This window comes from Puma concolor, chromosome A1 (assembly GCF_028749965.1).
Source record: "Puma concolor isolate L17-30 chromosome A1, mPumCon1.1.hap2, whole genome shotgun sequence".
Taxonomy (NCBI): Eukaryota; Metazoa; Chordata; class Mammalia; order Carnivora; family Felidae; genus Puma; species Puma concolor.
In genome coordinates this window covers 40,598,704-40,616,171 of record NC_141667.1, presented here as the reverse complement: position 1 = coordinate 40,616,171, position 17,468 = coordinate 40,598,704, and the positions used below count along the sequence as shown (strand labels likewise).

Genomic DNA, 17,468 nt, shown 5'->3' with positions numbered 1-17,468 from the left:
TGACTTTAAGTTGCGTTACCCTTGTTACAAATATTTCACTTCTGAAATTTACCAGTAATGTTAACTACGGCCATCTTAAGTCTTTTATCATTTATGGATAGATTGTTTTGTTTTACTCTGATGCTTCCCTGAAAGCTCCTGAAATCAGTTACAGGCCTGAGTGCTTTGTCTTCAACAAAGAGAGACTGCCTCAGAGCTCTGTGAAGGACTGTTATTCCTGGCTTTAGGCTTCTGATGACATAAATAGTTATAAGACCAGACCAGTGGACTAAGTCAACATTTCCAGAACTCTAGTTGAGCACCAGATAAATTAATGATCCAGTGAAACAAAAATTAACTATATAGGACTGAATGCACTGATAGGGCCTAAAATGTTCTATTTTCTGGACATTTAAGGAAGTCCTTTCCCTTTCTTCTGAGGTATCTACAATTTAGTAGACTCTGTTTTGTAAACTAAAATTTATATCATTCTTAAATGACAGGAGTCTCTCTGAATGACCCCTACAGAATTTGGGAACTCTTATTAAATATTCTTATATTCATGGTAATACAGTTATTTGTACATGTTCAATATGTCCTTTTTATTAGAACATTAGTGTAAACAATGGTTATGCAATGAAGGTTTTACCTCAATCGACATATTTGACAATGATGCTCATTTAATCAGATATGACCAGACACTTTAAAAGAACTAAAGTTGACTTTATGAGGCCAATGCTTACAAACTCCTTCCAGGAAAAGTGGCCTGGCACCAGGCTTACAAAGTTCCCCAAGGTAGTAAAGAACCTTATTCTGAGGACCCTAGGATATTTTGGGGACCTTGAGAAGGGAGAAAGAATTTGCCTAAATTAATAGGCATCACACAGAAGAAATCTGGTTGCTAGTTATTGGCTGTGAAAAGTCTAATCTGAGATTCCTTATGAAAAATTTCACAGCAAAGCAAACTTAGAAAAGCTTACATGGTAAAGAGCAGAACTGCTGCCCCCAAAAATGCCTTTTTGGCATAAGGATTATTTTGAGCTTGTTATTTTTCAGAAGCAGTAAAATCTCTGAAAATGAAGAAATTGGCCTTTTGTGAGGGACATTTACATTTATAAGGGAAATCTCCATTTGTAAAGGTGCCTCCCACTCAGTACTAGGAAGAGGAGGAGGACTAAAACTTGGGAAACTCACCAATGGATAAGTCTTGAAATTAAATCTGCATAACAATTAAACCCTTGTTTATGGTGCTTTGCCTGATAACCTCCAAACTCACTCTCCCTAGCACCGCCCCCCCCCCCCCAAATCTTTTGTCTTTTGCTGGAGATAATACTTAAGGTGGTGGCAATGGCCATTTTGGAATTACTCAGTGTTCCTGGGTATATAGGAGGTATACATGTTATTAAACTTGTTTGTTAATCTTTTCATTAGGGGGCGGAGTCTCAACCAAGAACCTAGAAAGTTAGAGGGAAAATTATTTTTCCTCTCCTACTGTGGCAAATTAGGCATTCTTGCTACACATAAATAAATAATCAGGTTATTAGCCCAACATTTTGTGATCATAATCTTTCTTTATACTTTTTTTAATCGTAAAAGGGGAAGAGTGGAAACAAATTCTGTTTCAGTAGAAAATGGCATTATCTATAGCATGCCCTCCCTACCCCTTCCAGGTTAACAGATTCCAGCTTAATTCCTTGTCTTTTGGCTATTTTATTTCTTTTTAAATTGTATGATAGATATGCAAATTATGTCCTGTGTCCTACTGGTGGTGATTTAATTAACTCCCCTCCCCCACAAAACCTCCATCTGTCTCTATTTGCATTCCTTTTTTCTACATACTTTGTGCTGTTTTGACTTTTTGAACTGGTTATAACATCTACCTACTTCCTTTATATCACATGATAAAATGAATCCTTTAACAAGAACTTTTGTATCTGTAGGAGTCATGATTCCTAGCTTTCAAAACAAAGGCATCTTTTAACAGATGTGTGGATGTGAGGTTGAGACCCTCATTCGAAGGTTTAAGTTAGGTGGAAGTCCAGACTTTGCTGATGGGGTCTACTTCTGGGATAATTCTAAATCCTACCTCCTTATTTTCCTGAATCAAGGGCTCGACCTGTCTACTTCCTCCCCTGTTCTACCTTCTATAATGCAGTTTCACAGTTTATCCTCTATCCTCCTGCTCCTGAAAGAAACCCTCCACTATTTTGAGAATTTCAAAGAGTTTTTATAGCTAACAACAATGAGAAAAACACAGGGGGTAAAATGACCTACCAGAGGAAAGTCACAAAGTTTCAAATCAGATCAAACAGGGAAAAGGCCATTTCTGGTTTTCATTAGCATGTAAATGGTAGTAGATCCTAGTCTTCGACCATTTTTCCACAACTATCTTACTCCTCCTCTCTCTGTGATGCAGCTTCCTTCTCCTCCCCACCTTCAACCACCTCAGGAAACACCAGGAAAAGACAAAGGCCACAACGGGTGAGAAAGGTGGGTCTTTTCAGTACACAAAGAACTAAAGTAAGGTTCATCTACATTTCAGAGGAAACCCCAGATACTCTTTTCTCTTTTTACAAAGAAAGGTTATCTTTGAAGAGTTCCTCTGGAGTATTTGCTGAGCTCAAAGAGGAGACCTTCAGGATGAGGCCCTGGGGTTAAACCCAAGACACCCAGGGTATTTATATTTCCTTTACTTAGTGTGTATGTTGGGGGAGGTTGAGAAGTAAGATTTGGCAAAGGGGAAGGTAAGAAGAGGGGAAGCCACAGGGAGAATAGTATTCGGTCTCTTCTCCTTTCCCACTCCCTAATTCCACAGAACTTTGAAGAAGTGAGGTATGGTAAGAAGAGAGACCTAAGCAAAACAGAAGCGGGGGTCGGGGGGTGGTAGTTATAGGAGTTATTAAAAGCAGGAAGAAGAGAGCTTCTTTTAGTCTCAGAAATATATTCTTATATAAAAAGATGAACCTGCACAATACCTTATTTGGTTAAGAAACTGAAAATAGGCGATTAATGGGATTTTGTGGTATACTCTTGGTCTCTTTTAGCTACTTTATTTCATCATTATATTATGTGTAACATAAGATTTCTACTTATCCTTCATACTGGGTAAGAGTAAAGAATAGAACTATATTTCTTCAATATAAAATGTGAAATCCTCAAAGTTGGATAAGGTTTTCTTATTTCTTATATTAACTATAGAATGTAAGTAAAATATTTAGAATCTGTATACTGATGTGGAGAACAAGGCAAAAGAAAAAAAATTACAATTCCTTAAAACTTACAACCCACTGACAAGTACTTGGGACAGGCAGGGTGACCTTCCTCCAGGAACTCAACTGCCTTAATGTTAATACTTTGCTAGAAACAAAAGGCAACCTTAGCTTGACATTACCCCGACCTCCAGGATACTGTAAAAATCTCTTTGGAAACTTTCTTTATCTCTATAACCCCAAGATATATGTTAGCAATCATCCTCCAAGCATAAGGCCTACTGATACACGTCTGAAGGGTCTCAAGGCTTAAGTTTTTACTAGACAATAGTAAATGACCTTTTCCTAACAGCAGCCCCTCAAGGTCTTAGAAATCTTGTTTCCAAATTCCTCAGAGGCTTATGCTATCCTGAGCCCCCTCCCAACTTGAAAGTGCAGCTATTTCTGCCCATGGGTCCTATTTCCCTGCTTTAATAAAACCACCTTTTTGCACCAAAGACATCAAGAATCTTTGATTATTCGTTCCCGAACCCCAATATTTTCACATCATATAACAATGTATATTCTGTATACTGCTAAATACCATAGATTAGTGCTGTCCAATAGAAACAATGTAAATCACATATAATTTTTTTTGAACACCAGAACTTTAATGATTGTAAGGAGTGATAAAATTTGATACAGGTTATAATGACATTATATTTGATTTTTCAAGGTTAGTGAAATTATACCTACATTAATAATTCTGAATGTCCTATAGGTACATTAGGAAGTATCTAAAATAAGGCAAATATAATGGAGGTTAATTAACAAGTTCTCAACTATTATGATAGCTTTCAGAATAGCAAAGTATGTAACTGACCAAGTTGAATGAACATTTCCTTTTTGTATTTATATATAAGAGATACAAAAGAAAATAATATACATTTCCTGCGTATATCTATCTATAAGCCTCCCATATAAGACTTCTGTAGATAATCCTGCCTGATTGTCCACTACACCCATGCTTACCTCAAGTTACAAGGCTCTGCATGATGACTCTTGTCTACCCCCTACGTCTCATTTCCTGGAATTTCCTGGAATTCATGTCCTCACTCTGCCCTAGCTGATTCTTCTAGTTCCTTGATGCACTCTTTTCTACCTCAGAACAGATTATTTCTCTCCTGCTCTAGATCCTACTTTTCCAAATCTTACGCCTGAAAGGCCATTCAGGGAAGTCTCATCATTCTTTTTCTTTTTCTTTAAATCATCATTGATTTTTGCTGTCCACGTTTTCAGAGCTTCCTTCCTTCTTTGGTGCCTAAACTGGGTTCCATGGAGAGAGAGAAAAGTACCTGTTCAACAAGTCTGTCACACTTTGAATCCTGGTAGGTATATTGTGCCTCTGATCTGAAAGACAGAACTTCAGTAGTTCTAATAACTTCTGACGCTTAACCAAGAGGGCTCAAGCCCAGTCCATATGGCAGAAATGTAAATGGATGCATATGGTTGGTATATCACTTCCTGTATCATCCTCTTTTTATTTTCCACAGATGAATTTTCTCATTGAAAGCACCTTCTGAATCTGGCTATGAAACAAAAACTTCTGAGCATATGAATGAAGTTCTGTATTTTCTAGGGACTAAACATGGATTTTCTGTAGTAGCTAATGAACACTATTTTATCATTCCAGATTTTCCTGAATCTAATCACCTAAGCAATATTCACACTCCTTTAAGAAGCCAACATTGACAAAACATTGGAGCTGATGTGAGTTTTGGATTATTCTTCCTTTTTTACTAGCTCATGTTTATAGTCACTCCAATAGGATAGGGATGCAAGCATATAAACAGGTTATCTGGTTGAATCACATATATGCTAAAATTTTCAGTTTGTTTATTTAAGTAATCTTTACACCCAATGCAGGGCTTCAACTCATGAGCCCGAGATCAACAGCTGCATGTTCTTCTGACTGAGCCAGCCAGGTGCCCCAGTATAACTTTAAGCTTTCTAGTAGCCACTTTAACAAAGGACTAAAGAAATAGTAGGAAAAAAAAAAAAAAGAGGTAGAATTTATTTCAATCCTCTTTTCCTACCCCAATACATAATCAATATAAAAACTTAAATATTAACACCAAGTCTTTGAAATACAGGGAATATTTTACACTTACAGAACATTTTAATTTGCACAAGACACATTTCAAGTGCTATACAGACACATGTGGCTACCATATTGGACAGTGCTGACCTAATGATTAAGATCTACTAGCAGCATAGTATAAAAAATACTGCACTTGAAATTTAGGAACTCAGGCTCTATCAGTTAAGAGCTATGTGATTGATCTGGTCTTGTTTTATTAACTTCTAGGCCTCTATATCCTTAAAAAAGAGTTTAGAACAAATAACATACACCTTGGAAAACAGCTCTAACGTTATGAAATCATCATCTTAAGTACACTGGGATATACTTAAGTTTATCCATTAATAAACTCAGAATAAGCTCCAAATTAGAAAAACATTGGTTGTATTTTACCAACACATCAGAATATAAGAGATTGTTAATCATTCTACTACAATTTCCTTTCTCCAGATTTCTAGTTACAGGGAATTAATTATAATAAAAGGCATAACAAGTAGCCAAATAAAAGTGATTTACAGAAAAGTTAAAACATGATTTGGAGAACAATTTATAAGACATCCAAATGTATAGTTCAAACTCACCAATATTTATTGAGCACATTAAAAGATGAGTGGAACTGGATGTTTTTTCCCATGTAGGTGCTTATAATCCAGGATAAAATATTAAGTTTGATAAAATATTAACAGTCTGAGTACAAGGACAGGCCTTATTTAACTACTGATCCCCAGACCAGCCACCAGTGCCAGCAACAATAGTGTGTGATGGAATGCAACACAAAAAATATAAAACAGTACTATAAAAGCTGTAAGAAAGGAATAAATCATTGTAGGAGTTAAAAGGAAGAGAGAAAGTGTATCCAGTAGGGGGTGGGAGATGGAGGTGGGAAAGGAAAATAAGAAAAGGGACCGAGAGAGAGTTAATGTTTCAACTATATTTTGAAGGCTAGATCCCAGTTCTTGACAGCAATAAGTATGAGAAAGGGAACAGCATGAGTCAGGTTATAGATGAGAGAAAGGATCTAGCAAGCCTGGCGATAAGGGCAGGAAGAAGAATTGGGACACAGTAAAAGAGAGCTAGGTCAGTGCTCCAGTGATGTTAGTGCTTACATTGTGAACTTTAAATTATCAGTTGAGAAGCATATTTCTTAAGCACAGGCCCTACACGATGTCTGAATAAAGAATATTTTGGATTTAGAAAACGTCACAGAGGAAAGGGTGTTGGTATTCAGACAGTGTGTGTGTGTAATGGTTTGGACCATGGGTCAATAACTATTTTCTGCAAATGGCCAAAAACAAAATATTTCTAGACTTTGGGGGCCATATGGTCTCTATTACAACTCTTTAACTTTACTATTGCAGCTGAAGAGCAGTTAAAGACAATACATAAATGAATGACTACGACTGTGTTCAAATAAAACTTGCTCATTCACTTATAGGTATTATGACCTTGTTAGCTAACGTTACTTAATGTCTCTAAAACCTCAGTTTCCTTGATCCACAAAATGGGGATAATAACTGTTCATGCTTCATAGAGTTGCGTGAGGATCAAATGAGAAGGATGAAAAGCACTAAGCATAGTGACAAACGCATGCCTTATTAGCTTTTGTGATGATGATACTCACTACCTGAGTCTGAAATATAATTAGAAGGCATTAAAAATGGTTTCTAGGAAGCAAATGAATCTGGAAATCTTGTTCCTCACTGTACTCATTCTCTACAATACAATCTTTTACGTCAAAGACATTGATGGTCATGACTTTTCTTAAAACCATTTAAAAGTAAGGGAAACAAAACTAAGAATGGGATGAAGGATATAGGTTGTTCATTTTTGGAATAGTCCCTGAGTATATAAACTAACCTCCTATTTCTAGATATGCCCCAAAGGCAAACATTTAATAGGATACACTTTGCCAGGTTTTTTTTGTTTATTCATATCAACAAAAACACATTTTCCCCCTAGAGCATATAATGAATAAGGTACTGGGCTAAAAAGTAAAGAGACATAACCTTATGTCTATAGGCTTTGTGCATTACCCATCCAACTTCTCATTTCAAAGATGAAGATATATGTTTATCAAAAGTATAGTGAAACATGACTTGCTCAAGATCTCCTGTGAAGCTGACAGTTATGGAATGAGAATCCTAATTACCAGCCTCTTAATCCAATAGTCTTTACATATTAGTGCTTCTAAACCATTTCTTCTTAATGTTGTTACTAACCAGAACATTGGTTCACCCAACCTTCACCAGCATTAGTTCACAATGGAATGATGTTAGGTGTGGGAGGAGAGGGGATCTATTTGTATGTCCCCACCATTATCCACCCACCCAAGAGAGGCAAATCAGAATGGGTAAGATGTGGGTAATTTGGGATTCTGTACCGTTTCAATGATTTGCTGCCTCAATAACTAGAGAAATAGGACTTTATATATATAAAATCTCTTTACATGATATATAATGCTGAATGTTCAATAAATGAGACAGATCACTACAGTACTACAGTGAATTCAAGGGTGTAATAATCAGTGAGAACTCTCTCAGATGAGTAGAAAGATGTATTTTAGAAAGTCAATTAATTTTACCACATATCACATGTCCATTATATAGGTTTTGTGCTAGGTGCTGAGGACAAAGCAGTGACTAAGACAGATAGAATTCCTACTACCTTGTAGGTTAAAATTCCTGACCCACTATTAGTCTACAGTATTATAAGATACTCTCCATTAAACTTTTTTAAGTTAACACTGTTTACTGACTTTGATAATGTTCCTCAGTTTTCTTTCCCAGGGAGGTAGAAATCAAAGTGGGAAAGCACCTGATTTCAACAGCAGCAGCTAGTTCACACCTGCAATTCACATGACAACTGTAGTCATGCAGTCCTGGTGACCACTTAGACATTAACCAGAGATTTAACAATTTAATTAGATTTCCTGTTATTAAACTCACATTACAGACCTCAAATGAATAATTTTCAAGGTGTCAGACATGAAATATGGTAGGCTGCAAAGATGGAAAACATTAATAGAACTGCTTTTGATAAGCTATATTACAGTTTAATTAAAAAGCAATTTAATTTAAATCAAAATAATATCTTAAAGACTATGACCACCATGAGAATAATTATGTAATTAAGAAATTTGGAAATTGCCAAGAACATGTTAATAAGGAGCTTCATTTACAAATTTTTTTTTTAAGTTTTAAAAAGCCTACTACAAAGTCTAAGATAAACTTATGTACAATTATAACTTAACTATGTTCTAAGCACTTCTATTAATGAAGGCAATCCTCAATTCCCACTGTACATAGGAGAAAATGGAAGCACAAGACATACAAATAATAGGAGACCAACATGGATCCAAAGGCCAGGCAGTTTGGCTTCACACTCTTAATCATAAGCTACATAATACTAAGGGTAAAGTGAATATTTTAGATAATAATATATGTCAAATATGTTACAGAACACTAATAATCTTTTACATTGATCTACTGCGTTATAGTAACAATATACTTAAATAGACATGATCTCATTCAAATAGATAGTTTAGATTCAAATTCAGTTTGACCAACTGGAACAAAAGAATGCATTAGGTACAAATATATAGTAGTGCTTTTAAATCCAAAGGAGACAAACAGAAATATCAGATGGAGAGAGGTAAGGGTCAGAACTAATAAGATACAAAGTAACTATTAGGTAAAAGGTACTGGACTAGGTACACTATGACTTAAGTACCATGACTTCAACCATGAGAAAACGTTAAGTCCATTATGAAATTAATCCAAAATCATATAGCTTCAGAGTAGCATAACAAGGATCAGAATTCAGACTGGACTGACTCCCATGACTGACCACCATGTTGCATGGCTTAATAGAAAATGAGGAGAAAAGAACTGGCATTTTCATTGATAGCAATATCAACATAAAGAAATTTTAGGTGGCTACCTCAAAAACTAATACAGTCTTAGGCTGCATTAATCTAATATTAGAGTTCAGATTATGCTTGGTACTATCCCCACCATATCTAGAAAAGTGGCAAACATTTAGGCTTACATGAAATTTTATAGAGAATAAGGTAATGATAACTATTTTTCAAATAATGAAGAGCTATTAGGCAGAATTATAGATTTGAGATTTTGGCTCAAAGTAATAAAGAAAATAATAAACAGAGGTATCAACTGGGACAGGCTATCTTATGAGATGTTCAATGAGTTCAAAAACCAAATGTTAGTAATTCTGCAGAGGGAGCCATAAACAAGGTAGGAGTAGGAGAAATAGTTTTTCTCCCTGCTTCTATTTCAAATTAGGGAAGTTTGGCTTTTATGTGTTATGTGGGCATTCTATTTTAGATTTTTTTACATGGGGGGGGGTGTTTTGATGGTGTAAAAAATCTAAAAACCACGGGATTAGACAGACCTACTACAAGATTTCTTTCAACTCAAATTCTGTATTCCTGACTGATTTTGATTAAGGTCAAGAACATAAAATCTTACTTTCATTTTATTTGTCAAAGCAAAACAAATATAACCTAAACATACCATTTTTTTCTGCAAAGGCAGCTGCATCTTCTTTAGTACTGAAGGTCAGAACCATGTTGGACAAGGGATCAGCCCTGTAAGAGACCATTTTTTTCCAGGATTTAACATTAAATATATATTTTAAAATATATATGTAAAATCAACTAAAACGTTTAGAAAATAAACAGCTGCTGTATGAGATAAGTATACTACTGATGAAATACCTTGTTTCAAACAGTCTCTTTAAAACTTAACTCTTTGAATGTCATCTTTTCCTGTGTTAAACTGAGATTTTCTAACCTGTATTGTCAAATTAAAAAATTTGTAACTGCAAGGGTGCCTGGGTGGCTCAGTCGGTTAAGCGTTTGACTTTGGGCTCAGGTCATGATCTCATGCTTCATGGGTTTGAGGCCCCTCTTGGGCTCTGTGCTGACAGCTCAGAGCCTGGAGCCTGCATCATATTTTATGCCTCCTTCTCTCTCTGTCCTTCCCCACTTGCACTCTCTCTCTCTCTCTCTCAAATATAAATAAAACATTAAAAAAAATTATTAACTGCAAAGACATTCAGCAATTTTTTTACTCCTTAATAAAATCATTTATTCAACTCTTCAAAAAAAATAGAAATGAGTTAAAAAAAAACAAGAGAATTCTTAAACTGACCTTATAAATTTATTACCAAGAAAATTACTGGTGAGTGCAACTGTAAGTACTACTATCATTACCCCCCCCCCCAATAGATGGCAACAGCACCCACTCTTCTAATGAACCTTCTATCATTATGGGCAATAAGCATATGGCCACATGACAAAATAAAGCTCCAAGAATTGACATCTAATTGAGTTCCTCAATCTAAGAAAGGGTAATATTTACAAATCTACACAGACTCTTCACAAGCTGCCATACATATAACTTCAGAAATATCAGTTTTATTAGTACATTTATAAAAAGGTAGAACACTGTTTGCTACAAATGTTTATTATGAATCTCTCAATGGTGAATATAGCATTCCGTGAAACATCGTGTAGAAATGTGGAACGGGCACCTGGGTAGCTCAGCCGTTTGAGCATCTGACTCTTGATCTTGGCTCAGATCATGGTTTCTTGGTTCGTGGGATCGAGACTCACATTGTGCTCTGGAAGCATAGAGCCTGCTTGGGATTCCTTCTTTCTCCCTCCCTCCCTCTACCCCTCTTATGTGCATGCCCAATGTCTCTCTCTCTAAAAATAAATAAATATACTTTAAAAATGTGGAAGTAAAAAATAAGATTTAGTGAGAAGTGGGATAGTGGGAAGGTATGAGAGATATACACTGAAGAGAATATATGGGAAGCAGCCCTCAATGAAATGAAGATTCACAAATTGCTGAAGTTGCAGTCATCCACTATGGTTACTGTTCTGGGGCTCCTTATGAGATCCTATGATATGTATTCTTACCATACCACTTCCCCCACCTTGTAAGCAAAAGAACTTCATGTTAGTTAGCCGTATTAGCACCAATAATGAATAATAATTTTATATCGATCCCTCCTCTTCAAAGCACATATGATTTCTCAGTTGATAGTTTAGAGAAACTATACTGAGAACAAAAGGGTCAACAAAGGGTGCCTGGGTAGCTTAGTCAGTTAAGCGTCTGACTCTAATTTCAGCTCAGGTCATGATCTCATGGTTTGTGAGTTCGAGCCCCTTCCCCGCTCACTCTCTCACAAGATAAACTTTTAAAAAATAGAATTGTCCTGGGGTGCGTGGGTGGCTCAGTCAGTTGAGCACCTGACTTTGGCTTAAGTCATGATCTCACTGCTGGTGGGTTTGAGCCCCCCACATTGGGCTCTGTGCTGACAACTCAGAGCCTAGAGCCTGCTTCAAATTCTCTTGTCTCCTTCTCTCTGCCTCTCTCTCTCTCTCTCTCAAAAATAAACATTAAAAAAAAATAAAAGAAACATCCTCTATTAAAAATAAATGGTCAACATAAATATGATCCAGTAATTTGGTGAGTGTTGTCATTCATGTCAGCTTAGCTGAGAATAGGAAACAAAAAAAACTGTAGGAAAAACTCAGGAGCCAGGAGCTCTCCTTTCTGCAAAGGTGGTACAGCTTTTATTCTTCTCACTTTATTTATGAAGAATTACACACGTAGGTTAACAGTAACAACTTGTATCAGTTTCCATCCTTTTCCTTCTCTGTCTACTATGTTGCGCAATTCTTCTCTAAGTATGTTGCCACCACCAGTCACAACCACCAGTCACCCTTTCTCCTTCCTCAAACTTCTGATTCTTTCCTAACTAATCTTTCTGCCTCCTTTCCTGACTCCAATCTACCCTTCATCTTGTTGCCAGATTAATTTTCCTAAAGTTCAACTCTCAAACTCATTGTCCAACTTTAAAACTTAAAATAGTTCCCACTGTCTACCAAATTAATTTCAAAATCTCCTACACTTTGGCATTCAAGCCCTTCTACAATATGATCAAAACCCATACTTTCCAGTCTTCTTTTTAATTATTTCCCTTGAAAGTAACAAACTGTTCAAACAGATTGCTAAGTGTTCCTCTGAAGGCAACCTATACGTTCCCACCAGCTGAATCTGTTCCTTCCACTAGGAATACAGAGGGAGACCAGAACACATCAGCATATCAAAGTCCATCCCAACCATCTCTCGGTCTGCAACGAATACCAATCTTTTACATGAAGTCTTTTACAGTTTACCCTCCTCCATCTATAAATAATCTCTTTTTAATCTTTACCAAATATAATCTGTACTTCTATACTTATTTTAAGTTATTTTTTGAGAGAGAAAGAGGGAAAGAGAATCCCAAGCAGGCTTGAATGCGGGCTTGAACCCACAAATTGTGAGAGCACGACCTGAGCTGAATTCAGATGCTTAACTGACTGAGCCACTCAGGCGCCCCTGTACTCCTATTTTTAAACTTTATTTGCTCAATTCCCAATTACTGAGGTTCCAATTTGGATAATGGCAGATTTACCTGTCATTAAAATCAGACTTACCTGCCTAACAATTATATAATTATAAACTATGGACAAAACAAAATGAAAAACCAACTGTTTGAAGGGAACAGAGTGACCAAAAGCAGGAAAGAAACTGAAGAATTGAACCTTGGAAAGAAGGGAAACACAACGGTTTAGATAAGTTGATACTGTTTTCTCCTTAAAGGTACTCTCTGGTGTAGATAGCTAGGACCATCAAGAAGTCAAGCAGAAAGCCAGTCTTATTAGCACAAGGAATCTGGAGAGAGTGTTTAGGATTGCCAGAGCTGCTGGCAAGTTAGGGGAAGAAACAGTGAAAAAGAGGAATCTGAAGAGGAGGGAAATTCTGAACTGCACACAAATGGACAAGACTCTCAACAACTGAGAAGGCTGAAACAACTAAGCAGAGGTTTCAACTGCTGTTTACTTGCTACAGGGAAGACTAAGTCTGGAGTCCCACAGACTTAGAAGGACTTGGTAAGTACTTCGTACTTTCCAACAAAACCTCAAAAGAGCCATGCCTTTTTATTTTCTAACACTGTGTTCTAGGGCTAAGACCAGAGTAAAATTGAAACAGACCCACCCTAACAAAGCAAAACATATATCCTCCATAAATTCAAGGTAATCTATCAGTCACTGCACTGTCTGCTAAAACAAAACTTATAACCAGCGTCATTAACTGAATAGGCATAAGGATAGAGAATTAAAGAATGGTACTGAATAGAAATTCATTTGATCAGGGGTCAATCAGCATATTAATATGAAGTCATAGGTTCACCAAGAGATATGTATAAGAATCTTCATTTTAAGTATTATAATAACCCCCAATTGAAAATTGTTATAAAAGATAGCAGGCCCAAAATGGAGTCATTTGTGTTTAGCAAATCAAAACTTCATACCTAATTGCAATTTCAATCTCTCTCAAGAATGTAATCTTACATTCTTGCAAATAGTCAATCTGGAATAACAATCAGAGAGATGAGGAAATCTGCTGTTTCCTTATCCTTGCCTCCTATATTTTGCACAACATTTTGAAGCTTCTTTGTATTTGCTAGATGGAATGCTGCTGGATTCATGAATAACTGAATAAAAGCCAATTTGATCTTTAAATTTACTCAGTTGAATTTTGTTTTTAACAGATTTGGTGGCAGCTATGGGATATGAAGCAAACTTCTGATGGCATTTAGGGACAATGAGAAACAGGGGCGGTACCCACGAATCCTTTTGAGTTCTTGGTCTTTTTCACTTTTTTTTTTTTTTTTTTTTGAGATAGAGGGTGGAAGTGAGTAAGGGACAGAGAGAGAGAAGCACAGCTCACCCCAAGTGGGACTCAAGCTCACCCAATGTGGGACTTGAACTCATGAACTGTGAGATCATGACCTGAGCCAAAATCAGATGCTTAACGACTGAGCCACTCAGGCACCCTTTTTTCCACCATTTCTAAGAGTCATGGGTAAGTTCCTGATTCTGATCTCTGCTCTCTTTGCGTCAAGCTCCAAATCTAATTGGCTTACCAGTAAGTTCCATGGGAGCTGCTGGTAGTTCAGGCCACAATTCTGGTTTAACTGTCTGAAACCCCAGGGTCCTTAATTCTGTCCCAAGACCTATGGGGGAACTGTTAATGGCAGTTGCAGTTTCCCACTGATGTGGAGCCTCCAGTCCCCATTTGTTGGTGTCTGCTTGTTCAATCCTTTCCCCAGTCCAAGGTTTCATGATAGAAATTACTGGCGGTGCACACAGGACTATCTCATGGCCAGAGCACAGTACTATCTCTTGGTTATTGCCAATATAGTAAGGTATACATGTTTGATTGTCTTGTTTTGTGTAAAGGTTAATGTTAATGGGGATGATGGAAGCCAAAAAGCTGCAAAAATTGGTGGGAACATGTTAGGCACTTAAAAGCTGTTAGAGCAATCACCACCTAACTCAGAGATCCCCATGTTAGTATAAGTCGGCTACAGAATGGATTAGATTGACACTAAGTCACTGTCAACCTCAAGAACATTTCTGTGCAATGAGGTATACTGCAAAACACCATAAAACCCCCAATGCAGCAGCACATCCCTAACAAGTATCCCTTTCAGTTTGGTTCTGAGAGACCCAAAGGCTTAGCTGGAATAACAACAAAAGGAAGGGATCCTTAAATTCTAAAAAGTTAAGCATGCCACCTTCTGACACACCTGTATATTTTGTCTCAGAAGCTATAAATACCTACAAGATTGTCAAAATGTTATTAGAGACAACCTAGAATTAATTACAATGGCCATTATGGAGAACGTTCCAATTAGATGAGATCATTCATTTAAGAAATGTACTTGAAAACAAGGGTTCCTAAACTGAACAAACAGAATGAGATATCTATTTTAATTGGTATTCAGAAGCTTCCAAAATGCATCAAGATTCCAAAAATGCTTCATTAAAAAAATGAAGCAAAAGACTAATGAAAAATTAAAGACACAAGAGGTACTTTAAAAAAAAAAAAAGACAATAAAACTCCTACTGCTCGCCTCAAATCTTCCTTTCCTCAAATCTTCCTTTCCCTGCGTACTCAACACTCTACTAATCCTGTATCTGAACTGCCTTTCCACTCTGAAGAGACTATTAAAAGGTTATCTTTTATAATAAAAACACCTGAGGTTGTGGGGTGACTCTCTTTCACTCCTTGGTCAAAGACTAAATTAAAACCATAGTTAAAAGAATTTCCTAAACCCAAGGACGATCCCCAAAAGTTTTCTGAAGAAGTTATTAGAGCCAGGTTGCCAGATCTTGTCCTCTTGTGCACATGTTGGTGGGACCTGGTAAAGCCCAAAAATGGATGCAGGAAGCAAGATGGTATAACCCCAAGGATGATATCCAAGATCCTTAACCTTCAATCTGGTCCCCTCCTGGACTAGAAAAGGTTCACAGAACAGAACCAATCTTTAAAAGCCATTCCTAGTGTCCCCCTCTTCAAACATGTATATTTATTTATTATTTGTATATTATTCAAACATGCAAACAAAACAAAGATGAATCTGTTGCAGACTTTAAGCCCACTTGGAAGCTTTCTTCCTACAGCATTCTGGGGCTCCAGAATAAGAATAAGGTCACCCAACTTGCTCTAGCTGCTCTATTTGTCAATGGAGTATCTCCTGAGATTAGGGAATTGATAAGCAGAAAACAGGATGGAGACAATTGACTGACTGAACCTGTGACCATAGCTGAGCACTTTGAAGGAACTTTGAAACAAGACCACAAACAAAAGTCTGCCAAGATACTGGCCATAGAGATATAATAACTCCAAGGCCAGGCACCTAAAATAACACCTAGGTCCCCCACATCACACCCCCCCCGACTAGGGGTCCACAATCAAACCATGGCCCAAGTGTTGATGTTTCATTTGTAATCAAACGGGACAATGGAAAAAATGTGTCTTCAAAGGTCCTATGTAAATCTGTGAACATCAACTCTGTGAAGTAGATGTCTCCTCCAGAAAAGTAAAAAGCTTTAGCCATCTGAACAAGTAACCTTAACCTATACCATCTACCAGAAAAACAACTTAGATCCAACTTCTTTTATAACTAGTGAGTTGTGTATTACTGTACCTGATTGATGGCTGTAATTTATTTTTCTTCGAAGTTTATTTATTTGAGAGAGAGAGAGGTAAACCGAGAATCCCAAGCAGGTGCCATGCTCAGTGCAGAGACAGACACAGAGCTAAATCTCAGGAACTGTAAGATCATGAGCTGAGATGAAATCAAGAGTCGGATGCTTAACTGACTGAGCCACCCAGGTACCCCTGTGCAAGTAATTTTAAAATAGAAGTTAGAAGTTCTACATTTACATCTGTCTGTATGTCTATGTGTCAAAATATATGTGTTACAGATAGGTGGATTTTTTTAAATCTCTTAATGGTATTGGTAAAATTAATTTGTAAAAGAGTTCTATTTAATTGGCTTGAAGAAAATTAAGCACCTCTATAAATTAAGGCATTCCTAAAATTCTCAACTATACAATAGAAACTCAAATGCTTTTCAGACTCATGTGATCTGTGAAAATATTCAGTATCAAAGCCAATTTAAGTTTGTTGGCTTAATTAAAATAGGCATGTCTTTAGAATTATCAATAGTGAATATAATGCAGACATACAACTTTTATTAACTTGGGTTTACTAGTCCACGTTCACATTATCTGTTATAAAACTTATCAGCAAGAAAAATAACTTAAGATGATGAAATTTCAGAAGTGATCTAAACAAAATTTTTAAGAACAAGTGAATTACAGAGATGTAAGCAGGATAAAGATTTTTAGATGAAATTTTTTAAGTTTCCCAAATCTTTTTGGTAATCTGAAACCTTAAAGTTTTGCTAAGTTAAGTGATGGAGAATCACTACATATCTAGATCATTTGCAAATAAGATAAAATACTGAAACATTTAATTACTGAATATAGGTTTATCTACTTTACCTTCCTTTTATAGAGGAACTCAAGGTATTTGGATGTATTAGTAAACATGTTTTGTGCCTGAAAAATTTACTATGAGAAAACATGTGTTCCCAGATATAACAAAATTATGTCTGCCAATCCACAGAATGCTAGTGTAAGAGACAGTTCATAACCATTTGTTTACTTCCTTATTTTCATTAAAAAATAAGAGTTTTAGGGGTACCTGGCTGGCTCAGTCAGTAGAGAA

General features: G+C 36.5%; 1 protein-coding gene across 2 annotated transcripts in view; it reads right to left on the bottom strand.

The window, feature by feature from the left end:
* Positions 1-17,468, bottom strand: part of NDUFS4 (NADH:ubiquinone oxidoreductase subunit S4) — a 112,657-nt gene that overhangs the window by 12,443 nt on the left and 82,746 nt on the right. For both annotated transcript variants that reach the window (XM_025924192.2, XM_086678658.1), the window contains exon 4: positions 9,840-9,913. In XM_025924192.2, coding sequence (XP_025779977.1) covers positions 9,840-9,913 — 74 coding nt within the window. The remainder of the gene's footprint in view (positions 1-9,839; positions 9,914-17,468) is intronic.